The sequence below is a fragment of the Chiloscyllium plagiosum genome, chromosome 1 (genome assembly GCF_004010195.1).
Source record: "Chiloscyllium plagiosum isolate BGI_BamShark_2017 chromosome 1, ASM401019v2, whole genome shotgun sequence".
Taxonomy (NCBI): domain Eukaryota; kingdom Metazoa; phylum Chordata; class Chondrichthyes; order Orectolobiformes; family Hemiscylliidae; genus Chiloscyllium; species Chiloscyllium plagiosum.
Genome location: NC_057710.1, coordinates 88,015,874 through 88,030,285, shown reverse-complemented (window position 1 = coordinate 88,030,285; position 14,412 = coordinate 88,015,874). Strand labels below are relative to the sequence as shown.

Sequence of the window (14,412 nt, the reverse complement as noted above, 5' to 3'; positions counted from 1 at the left end):
GAATTGAAAGAGAATGGGAAACTTGAGATATTTACAAATACGAGTTAAGTAATACTGAGTAAATTGGATCCAAGGTGGGGATGGAATAGGAGGGCTCTTGCCTGGAGTTCATCCACTCTCATTTGTTTTCTTTCTTCTTTTTCTTGTTACTTCTGCTCTTTCTCTTTTGCTTTGTTATCTTTGGCCAGGTTAGATGGCAGTACCAGAGCGGCAGTGAGAGCAGGCTGTCGCGGCAGCGATAAGGACATCCTCCCGGTATTCAGGGCAGGTGGCAGCAAAGCTCCTCCAGTGATTGGAGGCAGTGACAGCGGACTCAAGGTGGTGGCGCTGTCAAGGCGACATTTTGGAGGGTGGCAGCCAGAGCAGGACTCTTGGCCTGAAGGTGGCCAGGCCTGGCAGCGGACTCAGGGACTCCTGGTTGCAGTGGGCCCACAGCAGGAACTCCTGGTGGTGGCTGCAGCGGTGGCAGCGTGATATGCCTGGAGCAGAAACTCCTGGCATCATTGAGGCAACAGCAAAGCCACCTGGTTGTGGTCAGGATGCCTGGAGCTGGGAGTCCTAGTTAACGACGAGGTAGCGGTGGCAGCAGAGCCTGAGACTCTTGTTTGCGGGCTGAGTGTGGGGGCAGCATGTGACTTGGTTTAGGTGGGCCCAGTAGTGAAGAGATGGCGTCTAAAGAACGGTGACTCCTATGTTGGTGACATCAGTGCAGGCAGCAGTGAGGCAGTGCAGGAGGGCTGGTGCAGGTGTGGTTGGTGAGCTTGCTCAGAACCCATGGTGGAGACAGACTCTCTTTCAGTTACTCTTTTTCTTCTTAAGCTATTCAAAATGGTGCCGGATTGACAGTTGACAGTTGGCGACAGTTAAAACTTTTCACTGTCATTTACTGTTTTATTCATTAGAAAATGCAAGTGACAACAAATCATTCAACTCAATTCAATACTATAAATTATTGGAAGGGAAAGTGAGGGCTGCAGATACTGGAGATCAGAGCTGAAAATGTGTTGCTGGAAAAGCGAAGACAGGTCAGGCAGCATCCAAGGCACATGAGAATCGACGTTTCGGGTATAAGCCCTTCTTCAGGAATGGAGAATCGACGTTTCGGGCATAAGCCCTTCTTCAGGTGGCAGCAAAGCTCCTCCAGTGATCGGAGGCAGTGACAGCGGACTCAAGGTGGTGGCGCTGTCAAGGCGACATTTTGGAGGGTGGCAGCCAGAGCAGGACTCTTGGCCTGATGGTGGCCAGGCCTGGCAGCGGACTCAGGGACTCCTGGTTGCAGTGGGCCCACAGCAGGAACTCCTGGTGGTGGCTGCAGCGGTGGCAGCGTGATATAACTGGAGCAGAAACTCCTGGCTTATGCCCGAAACGTCGATTCTCCTGTTCCTTGGAATTCCTGAAGAAGGGCTTATGCCCAAAACGCCGATTCTCCTGTTCCTTGGATGCTTCCTGACCTGCTGCGCTTTTCCAGCAACACATTTTCAGCTATAAATTATTGGAACACAAGCTGACAAGTCACTGGAGTCTGACAGATGTTATCCTAGGGTTTAAAAGAAGTAGCTAGCTGTATAGTTTGCATGTTGGTTTTAAATTTCTAAACCTCTTTAGATTCCAGGAAGATTCCTTTAGATTGGAACATAGTAAATATAGCTCCTTTATTCAAAAAGGGAGCAAGGCAGAAATTAAGGAACTATAGACAAGTTAGAGATATACATCATGGAAACAGAACCTTCGGACCAACTCATCCATGCTAGATATCGTAAATAAATCTGGTTCCATTTGCCAGCATTTGGCCCTTATCCCTCTGAAGCCTTCTTATTCATATAACCAATCAGATGTCTTTTAAATGGTGCAATTATAAAACAATAATTACTACTCCTAGAATTTGAGGAAATCAGCTCTAACACTGAAAATACCTCAAAAAAGGAGATCTTATCGCCACAATTTTTTCCTGACCTCCATCTTGGATTATCCACAGTTATTTGGAAAATAATAGAACCTTTACTGTTTTTAAAAAAAGTTATTGCAGGGCATTTAGATAAGCTCATGATAATCCGGCAAAGTTTTGAAAAAGGGAAATCATTGTAGGTACAAGCGATTAGTTTTCCCAATTTACTAGAGCTCTCTAGGGAGGTAACATGTCCAGAAGGCATTTGAAAATATGTCGCATCAAAGGTTATTCAGAGAATGAAAGCTCGTGGTGAAGAGGGGTAGCATTTTGGTGTGGATAGAAGATTGGCTGGCTAATAGGAAACAGACAGGAGGCATAAATGAGTCTTTTTTTTTATATTTGTCAGATGTAACAAGTAATGCAACACAGGAATCAGTGCTGGGACACCAACTGTTCACAATTTATATAAACAATTTGAATGAAGGGACAAGAAGGTGTGGTTGCCAAATTTGTTGACAACAAAAAGGTAGGTAGAAAAGCAAGTTGTGAAGAGATGGTTACAGAAGGTAGGTTAAATAAGTGGGCAAAGAGATGGTTAATGAAGTATAACATGGGAAGATGTGAAATGGTCAAAATTGGCAGGAGGGATAATTAAGAAATAGATTATATGAATGGTGAACAATTTCAGAGCACAGAGGTGCGGAGGGATCACAGTGTCCTCATGTCCACGAATGGTAAAAGGTTAGCACATAGGCACAAGTGATTAGAAAATTGCTTTGTTATCACTTTTGTGAAGGGAATTGAATACAAAAGTAGGTGGTATGAGATCACAGTGCACAATATTTAAGGGAAACTGTTAGTGTATTGCAGGTGGCTCGGATAAGGTTTACCAGACTAAAGCCTAGGATGAAAGTTTTGTCTTAGGAGGAAAGGTTGGACATAGGTCTTCTCTTTTGGCAGAACAAGGGATCACTGTTTAAAAATCAGGGTTGCCCATTTAAAATAGAAACAGGGTAATTTTTGTCTTCTCAGAGGGTTATTGAAAAAGTGGTGGAAGCAGACTCAGAGTCATAGTCATACAGCACGGAAACAGAACCTTCAGTCCAACCAGTCCATACCTAAAGCAGAAGCAATTGTTGTTTAAGGGATAGGGAATAAAAGGTTAACAGGGTTGGCAAGAATGTGGATTTGAGGTGACAATCAGAACAGTCATTAATTTATTCAACGGTGGAACAAATGTGAAGGGCTGAATGGCTTACTGGTGCTCCTAAATTCTATGTATTTACAGAAGAACCATGGATAGTTTTACATTTGATTTGTATTTCTACATTGTGTGTGTTAAGAGGCAAAGTACATTATTTTAATTTTATTTTTGAGCTTTGCATGTAGCACTAGGTTTCTGCAAACCTTTTACATGCACATAAGTGAGGTCTTTTGAAGCCTAGAAGTGAATAATTCAGTGCATTAGAAGCAAAGATAGAAGAGAGGAACCAAATTGGGCTATTGCATATCAATAAGGTGACCGATGACACAGAGGAATAGCTACAGAAACAAGATTATTTAGAAAGGCAATATGCAGGTTTACTTCCGAACATATTCAGAGGAAGGGTCACTCAACCTGAAACGGTAACTCTGATTTCTCTCCACAGATGCTGCCAGACCTGCTGAGCTTTTCCAGCAATTGCTGTTTTTGTTTGAGAGCTGTATTAACTGCTTGCTTCAAGGTGTCAAGAAGAAACATTAACAAAAGAAAGGACATTGTGCGAATGCAGAAATTTGCTGAAAATAAAGGATTTACAGTTGTGCTAATAACAAACTTTAAAAATGGAGACAGGGTGACTCTTCACTTAGGCTTGAATATTGTAAGGTTATTACTGACAGTAAAAGAATTTTTTCGATATTTGTAATAAAACCATTTCAGCTAATTCCTGCAGAGTGTCAAATACTTCATTTTTTTTCCTTTTGTGTGAATAAACTTTGATGTTCTTTTGCTAACAGTATATTGGCAGTTTCATGATTATGTTCAGTGATCAACAGTAAACAAATGGTAAAAATCAAGCCAGGTTGCATTTTGGGATCTATTCAGCATTACCATCAGCTGGGATCATAACAGATTTCCAAAGTACATTATACTGTTGCTTCTCATTGAATTTATAAGATATCACACTCTGTCACAACTTCCCTCAAAGGGAGCACTACCATTGACAGCATATTGGTGATTATACTTACTTTTCTTGCTGGCATTTCACCTCCAAATGATATCTCTAAAAGAAAAGTAACATCATTTCTTACATTTCAGAGTAGATAGATGTGACCAGAGAAGTATATTTTGAAGTGGCTTGTAGTCAGTATTCCATCTCTTACACTCTCTCCCAGACAGACACTGATGAAAATGCTCCTTTCTTAATCTTTGTGTAGCAGCGATGCATTGCTTTGGATGCAAAAGCAATTGCTTTTCCGTGCTGCATGAGGATTACTCTAAGTTCCTTCTTGCTTGCACTACAGTGCAGGATAACTTCATTGTTGCCAGCACAGTCCCTCAGGGGTTGTACCACCATTATTTGCTGTTTGATGAAGTGAAAGCTGCTTCTCATCAATGCCCCAATATCAATGAACATCCTTTGCAGTGAGCTTGCAAAGAGGTTCATATGAATAAATGAGATAAGAACTTGGCGAGATAGTTCACCAGTCTTAGTAAATGCCTTCACATCTACAGGTTGTTGCATCTCTACCAAAGGTCCCACTTACCAGTATTAGGGCAATGTCCTTTGGGTGTCAGCATTTAACTTATTTGACTTCAATCATCTTCAGTTGTAGTGTTTTTCTTGCTCAGCTTCAGATTCAGCTGCCACTTCTGTCTAGAAGTTTCAGTAGGTTCTGATCAAATTCTGTGATGGCTTCTCCATTGTGTCTCTACATCCAATGAGCAGATCATCTGTACTTGCTTACACTCCTGGAAGATATTTATTATCTCATGTAGTCTGCGAAAGTATTGTTCTGGAGCAGTAGAAATAGCAAATGGCAATGTGCAATGATCAGTACCTCCCACATGGTGTCCAGAACGCAGTCAGGAAATTGCTGCTTTTGTAGTTCATTTAACGGTATCCATCCTTTGCATCAAGTATAATAAAGAGCTTTGCTTTGGCAAATAGTTGCAAGATTTGCATGAGATAGTGAAATCTCTTCAAAGTTTTAGTGAGATCCTTTCCAGACTTTTTCCACTGCTCCATGCTGCTAGTCCAGTATGTAGCAATCATCAGATTTTTGAGAACTCTCTTCTTTTCCAAATCCTTTGTCTTGTTTTTCAAGCATGGTTTGAGGGTTGATGGACTTCTCAGCTGATACTGAATTGATCTCATACACCCATTTACTTGGAGATGATAGTCAGCAGGAAGACAGTCAAAACTTGAGAAAACAACTTAAAATTTGTCAGGATCTGTTCAGCATTCAATGGCTTATAAAATGCTGCAAATGTTTTGTGGTATGTGGATGGTTACCGGTCTAGGATTTTGAATCATTTCAGCTGATCTGCAGAGTTTCTTTCATCCCATTGTGTGGGTCTGTCAGCTTAGTTTGCAATTTCAGGATGAGTATTGTTCCATTATTTAGCGTCAAATTTAACTTCAACAGATCCATTTTCAGGTCACCATTTTCAACAATTTCACACAGATCTACAAAGCTCATGATGTCATATGTAATACCAATGTCTATCTAACACTTTACATTAACTTGAAGCTGTTCTTCTGCAGACATCATTCCAAATGTCCCATATTGTTTTCTTAGCTTTAGGTTTGATGGTACCAATCTGTTCGAAGATATGAAGTGATTCTTCAGATATCTCTCCAGCAACCATCTTTATAAGTTTGCTTTCAATCTTTCCAACAAAAGAATCTGCACAAAGTGGCTCTGCATCTTGCTGTTGGAGCTCTGTTTTTCGAATGGCTTATGTTTCAGACATAAGCCCTTCAACAGTGAAAGGTTTCTGATGAAAGGCTTATGCCCGAAACGTTGACTCTCCTGCTCCTTGGATGCTGCCTCACCAGTTGTGTTTTTCCAGCACCACAGTTTTCAACAGATCTCCAATATCTGTAGTCCTCACTTTCTCCTAAGTGTTTACAGGTCCAAGTCTTTCAGTGGGGAGGGAGTAGGTGAAGGGTGCAGTCAAATGGGTTTGATGGTGGTGCTCAGTGTAACATTTCCAGGGGAATTATTTTTAATTTATTTATTTGTTTTTGGTATTTGGAGGCTACTGGTTACATATTCATTTTAGAATTTACTACCCATCCTTACTTGGCCTTGAAAAGATGTTAGCAAGTCTCCTTCTTGAAGTCAATGTGCTGTAGATTCATCCACAGTAAATCCCACATATATCTTGCTCAAGTTTCTAACACTCAGTGCAGTATTTGAGAGATCCACAGAAGGTTCCAGGCAGCAGAAATCACCCTTACGGAAGGTTCAACTTCCTGGGCAATTTCCACACATGTGTACATTCAGACCTCAGCAGGGTCCTGACACACATATCCCAATTCATTTGAATTTCCGATATCCAAAGATTTGGATTTTGGAAATTTTGGGTTAATGTTTCTCAACTTGACCAACCAACCAACCAACGACCTCCTCTCAACCACCCATGGGTAGGAAAGGGTCTGGTGAGAGATTAACTTGTCAAAAATATCAATTCACTGACTGGCCTCTGCTTACGTGCTTGGGGGAAGTGGGGATGATTATGCATCTGCAATATGGTAGATATGACCTGGTAGTGCTTCATCAAGAGAAGAGTGAATGCTTCATTTTGTATTTGTGACATCTTTCATCCTGAGAAGTAGAAATGCTTCACCAAACATTAAAGACATAAAAGGGACTATTTGAATAAATTTAATATCCTTACCTGGTGGATGTCATCACCAGGGCTATACACTGCCTTGAACTGCTTCATGTGCGCCCGTGCTCTTGTTATGCTCCGAAGTGTTTCAAACGCTTGATCCACAATACTAGCGGCTTTGTCAAATGTTAACGCAGATGCTGAGGAACAACCTGAAAGAAAGTATACATGATATTGTTCAATAATTTCACACCTTTGTAGCCCAACAGGAGACAAATGGCTTAGTGTTATTATCACTAGGTTAATAATCCAGAGAACCAGGTAATGTTGTGGGGACCTCAGTTCAAAGTTTTCCATGGCAGATGGTTGAATTTTAATTCAATAAAGAATCTGGAATAAACAGTCTAATGATGACCATGAAACCACTGTTGATTGTTTGGAAAACCTATCTGGTTCACTAATGTCCTTTAGGATAGAAATCTGTCATGCTTACCTGGTCTGGCCTACATATGAATCCAGACCCACAGTAATGTGGTTGACTCTTAACAGCCCCCTGGGCAATTAGGGATGGGTAATAAATTCTGGCACAACCAGCGATGCCCACATCCCATGCTTGAATTTTTAAAAATTTAAAATGTGCACTCTTTCCATCTTTACTGTATTTGTGTTGCAGGATTATAACAAAAAGCACTCCAATGGTTGAGTTTGAAGATGTATTGTATAATGGAATCCTAATATTTACAGACTGCAAAGACCTAAGATTTAATTGCTGTTCAATATTTAGTTAGCCAGTCTCATTTAAAGATGGCAGATTTCTCAGTTTACCGCTGGGAAACCTCATTGGTCATGGGTTGCAGTAGAGGTGGGATGCTTATGAAGATTTATGAACATTTAATGTCTTTAACATTCTTCTCCCCCCAAATATCAGCAGAACACTTGCAAAACTATTAAATCCTAGTGTTCCTCTGGACTCCAAGAACTTTCTCCCAAATCACCCTGATGGCCACATCCTCCTTCCTGGTATTTGCACTTACCCATTATCTTTCTCCCAAATTCTGTGAGGTTTCTACTGATGATACAAATCGCTCAACTCCTTTCCCTGATCAAGTACCCAGTGATGCCATAACCTAATAAGCATCTATAATCACTAATGCTCAGAACCAACAGGTTCTTGACATCATTAGAAAATTGGCCTAAACATGGACAAGAGAGTTAAGGTGAGAGCAAATGCCTTTGACATCAAGGCAGCATTTGACCAACAGCAGTGTCAAGGAGCCCAAACAAAACTGGAGTCAGTACGAGTCAGAGAGAAATCTCAACATTAGTTCGAGTCATACCCAACACAAAGTGAGTTGTTGGAGATCAATCAACTCAATAACAGGAACCCTATTCAATTGTTCCATAAATCACTTTCCCTTCATCATGTGGTCAGAAGGGGGAATATTCACTGATAGAGTCATACAGCACAGAAACAGACCCTTTGGTCCAACCAGTCCATGCCGAACGCAATTCCAAACTATACCAGTCCCATTTGCCTGCTCCTGGCCCATATCCTATTTCTTTCCTATTCATGTATCTATCCAAATATCTTTTAAACGTAATTGCACCCACATCCACCATTTTCACAGGAAGTTCATGCCACACGCGAGCCACCCTCTGTGTAAACAATTTGCCTCTTAAGTTTTTTTTAGATCTCTCTCCTCTCACCTTAAAAATGTGCCCCTTAGTCTTGAAAACCCCCGTCCGAGGGAAAAGATAAATGCAACTAACTCTATCTATACCTCTCATTATCTTCTAAACTTTTATCAGATTGCCTCTCAAACATCTATGCTCCAGTGAAAAAAAGTCCCAGCCTATCCAACCTTTTGTTATAACTCAAGCCTTTCATACCTGGCAAAGTCCTGGTAAATTTCTTCTGAACCCTCTCCAGTTTGATAAGATCCTTCCTATAACTGGGCGACCAGAACTGGACACAGTATTCCAGAAGATGCCTCACCAATGTCCTGTACAACCGCAACATGACTTCCCAACTCAGATATGCAAAACTAAGCATTGAAGGCAAGCGAGCCAAATGCCTTTTTAACCACCCTGTCTATATGTGATTCGTGGGCGGCACGGTGGCGCAGTGGTTAGCACTGCTGCCTCGCAGCGCCAGAGACCCGATGCAAAACTAAGCATTGAAGGCAAGCGAGCCAAATGCCTTTTTAACCACCCTGTCTATATGTGATGCAAACTTCAAGAATTATGTACTGACACTCCCAGGGCCCTCTGTTACATAACATTACCCAGGGCCCTACCATTAATTGTATAAGTCTTACCCTTGTTTGTTGTACCAAAATGCAATACCTCGTATTTATCCAGATGGAACTCCATCTGCCATTTTTCAGCCCATTGACACACTTGATCAAGATCCCTTTGTAATCTTGGAAAACCTTCTTCACTGTCTACTGTGCCATCAATTTTGGTGTCGTCCGCAAACTTATTAACCATGCCTTTTATATTCTCATCCAAATCATTTACATAACTGACAAACAAAAGAGGACCCAGAACCGATCCCTGTGGAACACCTCTGGTGACAGAGCTCTAGTCTGAAAAGCAACTTTCCACCATTACTCACTGTCTCCTGCCATTCAGCCAATTCTGTATTCAATTTGCGAGCTCACCCTGAATCTCATGTGAGCTAACTTTACTAATTAGTCTACCATGCGGAATCATGACAAAGGTTTTACTAAAATTCAAATAAACAATGTCTACTGCTCTGCCATCTTCACCCTTTTTGGTAAGTTCCTCAAAACACTCAATCAAGTTTGACAGACATGATTTTCCTTGCACAAGACCATGCTGACGAACCTTAATCAATTTTTACCTCTCTAAAAGTCCATAAATCCTATCTTTATAATCACTTCACAATATTAAACATGACTTGTAACTTCCCAGATATTGAGACAATTCCTATTCAAATGCAAGAAGACCTGGACAACATTCAGTTCTGGACTGACAAATGGCAAGTAACATACATACCACACAAGTAAAGGCAATTTACCATTTCCAATGAGATAGAATCTATGCACCTTCATTTGACATTTAATGCATTATCATCAATTCCCCAAAATTAATTCTGGGGATTAACACTGACCATAAACTGAACTGGACCAGCCATATAAACACCGTGGCTGCAAGACCAGGTCAAAGATCGGTAAATTCTGCAGCAATTAACTCATCTCCTATCTCTTCAATATCTGTCCACCACCTACAAGGCACATGTTCGGAGTGTGATGGAATACTCCCCATTCAATGACCGCAGCTCCAACAATGGTCAAGAAGCTTGACATCATACAGGACAAAGTAGCCGCTTGATTGGCACCACATCTGTATGCATTTACTTCCTCAACCATTGAGATACACATACAAGATGCACTGCAGTAACTTAAGACTGCTCCTTAGGCCGACCCACAAGGGGAACACCACCACCTGCAAGTTCCCCTTCAGGTCACAAACAATGCTGACTGGGAACAACATCACTGTTCCCTTACTGTCACTGGGGTCAAAGTCCTGCAATTCCCGCCTGAACAGAGTCAGTGTGTGTGTGTGTGCGCGCACGCGTGTGCGTGTGTGTGTGTATGTGTGTGTGTGTGTGTGTCTGACCTGCTGCGCTTTTCCAGCAACACATTTTCAGCTCAAGGTGTCTCTTCCCAACACACCATTCTTGGCTCCCAGATCGACTGATTTCCTTTATGATTTCCCTTCTAAAAATCTTTCATCTATTCAACCACCTGTGGCATTTATGCTACCACCCTTTTCAGATTCTTAACTTCAAAAAAATGAAAATATAAATTCACTAAGTATATAACTAGACATAATAGAAATGAATTACATAAAAACCTTGCCATTCACACAAGTTGAATCTGAAAATTCCAACATTGGTTTTAACAAAGACCATAAATCACATTATCACAACGCATACTTTGCTGTGAGCAATAGCAAAGGAAATCTAATACAAATTATGGTTGATGCCAGACGTGAAAATATTCACAGTGTACAATATTAGGTACACGATTTGAATTTGATGCTTAGGCAATGTGAAACTTGACTGCATTTGTTCTGTGGAGAAAGTGAGGACCACAGATGCTGGAGATCAGAGTCAAGAGTGTGGTGCTGAAAAAGCACAGCAGGTCAGGCAGCATCCGAGGAGGAGAATTGATGTTTCGGGCATAAGCCCTTCATTAGGAATGAGAGGTCAAGAGTGCGGTGCTGAAAAAGCACATCAAGAGTGTGGTGAGGGAAAAGCATTTGTTCTGTGTGACACATTACTCAAAAGTTCTGATTTGAGACTGGGTGTCAAAAACAGAAATGTATTCTAATTCCTGACACTGACTTCTCCCATCTAGTGATTTCTTTTATTCATTCACAGGATATAGGTGTCGTGGTTAGGGCAGCATTCATTGCCCATTAATTACCCAGAGGGCAGCTAGGAGACAACTACATTACTGAGCGTCACATGTAGGTAAGACCAGTTTCTTTCCAGGCAGGCAGCTTCCTTCCCTAAAAGACATTATTGAACCAGATGTTTTTTTCCAACAACTGGCAATGGTTTCATAGCAATCATTAGATGCTTATTTCCAGGTATCTGCCATGATGAGATTTGAACCTGGGTATTTGGATTAATCATCTAACAAAAATCCTACTAGGCCATTAGCTCCTCTGTGGATTTCCTGATAGTGACTCAATCATGCCATACAGAAATTACATAATTCATGCTCAAAACAATTCATGCTCATCATTTCAAAAATGCATTATGCTAATAATTAGATTACTTACCATGAACATTCAACAACCACTGCCCCAAAAATGTTTTTGCCTATATATCACTTGTGGAATCTAATACTATAGTAGTAACTAATCTAAAGTTTATATAGATGTATAAATGTAATAATTTGTTGTTAACTGATTACAATTTTGTTCAATTAAAATGATTTTCAATGCCTTTCAGTCACTCCCAGAAATGTAGGAGGGCAGTTTCAAAATCACATAATTATCTGGCCAAAATAATTTGCATATAAACTAGGAAAGCAAATTGATTCTGTCACAGTCAAGCTCACTGGCGCAGAGTTCATATAAAATCTAAATCGAGATTCTATTCTTGGAGTGACCGAGTGACACAGATTAGTACAAGAAACAACTTACGTTCATGTCAAAACACATACCATTGTATTAAGTACTGATAACATGAAATATTTTCATTGGAGTAGTTACTAGACCAAGTTTTGATATTTTGAATTTTATTTTCTCAAATGTTCTACATAAGAGTTGGGGTTCAATAACTCATCTGTTTTCTATACTTGTGTGCACTGCCAAGAAGTGACTCCCCTTGACATCATTTGGGCAAATGTGGCATCCAAGGAACTCTAGCAAAAATGGAGACAATGAGAATCGGGGTAACTCCCATTTAATTGGTGTCAGACATTAAGGAAGATAGCTGTTAGTATTCCGCCATCTCAGCTCCAGGACAATTTTGCAGTTCCCCAGTGTAGTGTCTTAGAGCCAACTGTCTTTTGCTGCTTCATCAATGACCTTCATTTCATCATAAGGTCAGAAATTTTATTTTTAATTCATTCACAGGATGAGAGTGTCATTGGTAAGGCTAGCATTTATTGCCTAAAGGCCCATTAAGAGTCAACCACATTTAAGTGGGTCTGCAGTCATGTAGGCCGGACCAGGTAAGGAGAACTGTTTCCTTCCCTAAGAGATATTAGCAAACCAGATGGGGTTTTCCAACAATTGAAGATGATTTGTAGTTATTATTAGACTCTTAATTCTAGATTTTTATTGAATTCAAATTCTACCCATCTTCTGGGGAGGGATTTTAAGGCAGGTCCAGAGAACATTTCCTGTGTCTTTGGATTAACAGTCCAGCAATAGGATCACATGGCTGTTACTTCCCTTCAAGTGGAGTTGCTCACTGACAATTGCACTATATCCAGCAGTCCAACAAGGGCTGGACAATATCCAAGTTTGGGCGGACAAGTGTCAAGTGAAATTCATGCCACAAAGTCTAGGACAAAGACCATTGCCAAAAAGAGACATTCCTGACATTCAGTGGCATTACCATCTTTGAATCCCCCACTATCAACATCCTCTGGTTTATCATTGAACAGAAGCTGAACTGGACTAACCACGTAGAGTCATAGAGATGTACAGCACGCAAACCCTTCGGTCTAACTCGTCCATGCTGACCAGATATCCCAATCCAATCTAGCCCCATATGCCAGTATTTGGCCCATATCCATCTAAACCCTTCCTATTCATAAACCCATCCACATGCCTTTTAAATGCTGCAATTGTACCAGCCTCCACCACTTCCTCTGGCAGCTCATTCCATACACATACCACCCTCTGCATGAAAGAGTTGCCCCTTAGGTCTCTTTTATATCTTTCCCCTCTCAGCCTAAACCTATGCCCCCTAGTTCTGGACACCCCCATCCCATGGAAAAGGCTTTGTCTATTTACCCTAACCATTTTATAAACCTCTATGAGGTTACCCCATAGCCTTTGACACTCCATGGAAAACAGCCCCAGCCTATTCAACCTCTTCCTACAGCTCAAATCCACCAACCCTGGCAAAATCCCTGTAAATCTTTTCTGAACCCTTTCAAGTTTTAGAACATCCTTCTGAAAGAAAGGAGACCAGAATTGCACGCAATATTCCAAAAGTGGTCTAAGCAACGTCCTGTACAGTCACAACATGATCTCCCAACTCCTATACTCAATGTTCTAACCAATAAAGGAAAGCATACCAAATGCCTTCTTCACTATCCTATGTATGAGCGACTCTACATGCAAGGAGCTATGAACCTGCACTCCAAGGTCTCTTTGTTCAGCAACACTCCCTAGGACCTTACCATGAAGTGTGTAAGTCCTGCTAAGATTTGCTTTCCCAAAATGCAGCACCTCACATTTATCTGAATTAAACACCAATGAATATTATAGAAGCTGCAGGTAGAAAGAACAAAAACTATATTAAACAAAATTGGCCTATACTTGTAAAAAAATAAAAACGATTTGCAAACACACACTCCCAAACAGTACAATAATGGAAATAAACACAGAATGTGATAACAAAAAAAAAGGTAAGATTATCATGGAGAAATAATGAAGACACAGCACTCTATGGAACTGCACAAAATAACAGAGCAAGCGCAGTGTCTTCCATTTATAAATCTGTATCTCTTCAGATGATTTTATGATGGTGCTTTGTTAATTCAGACTGTGGAATGCAAGGAGGCTACAACTTTACAAACTAAAGAAGTGACAACGTAAAAGTCCTTTGAAACAGATGCTGTTGCTTTATAACAGATTTCACCATGTACTTCATATCTGTCATTCGTGTAACCGCAGCCTCGGTTTGCAGTCAGGATGGATTGTGAAGCCTGTCTGTAGTTGTTATCATCATTGTGCCACTGAGGCATTGAAGAGTTAGTTGTTCTGAAAAGTACTAAATATTTAAACAGTCAGCAGGTAGACTACCAGGTAAGCTGTCTTGTGGTTGACTAGGTTAATGAGCACTCATGCTGAGTGTTTGACATTCAGCTGAATGATAGATGATACTTAAAAGCACTTTCAAATTAATTTCCCTAGCACAGAATCAGATTAATGGAATCACAATGCATTCTTAAAATACCATTCAGGCTTCTGTCATTCCCGT

At 40.7% G+C, this 14,412-nt stretch overlaps 1 protein-coding gene across 3 annotated transcripts in view; it reads right to left on the bottom strand.

Moving 5' to 3' along the window:
• The window catches only part of scfd2 (sec1 family domain containing 2), a 320,234-nt gene that overhangs the window by 31,005 nt on the left and 274,817 nt on the right, over positions 1 to 14,412 (bottom strand). For all 3 annotated transcript variants that reach the window (XR_006311787.1, XR_006311785.1, XM_043691021.1), the window contains exon 6: positions 6,777 to 6,922. Coding sequence is in view for 1 of the 3 variants with exons in the window: in XM_043691021.1 (XP_043546956.1) it covers positions 6,777 to 6,922 (146 nt within the window). In the remaining 2 variants the exon portion in view is untranslated. The remainder of the gene's footprint in view (positions 1 to 6,776; positions 6,923 to 14,412) is intronic.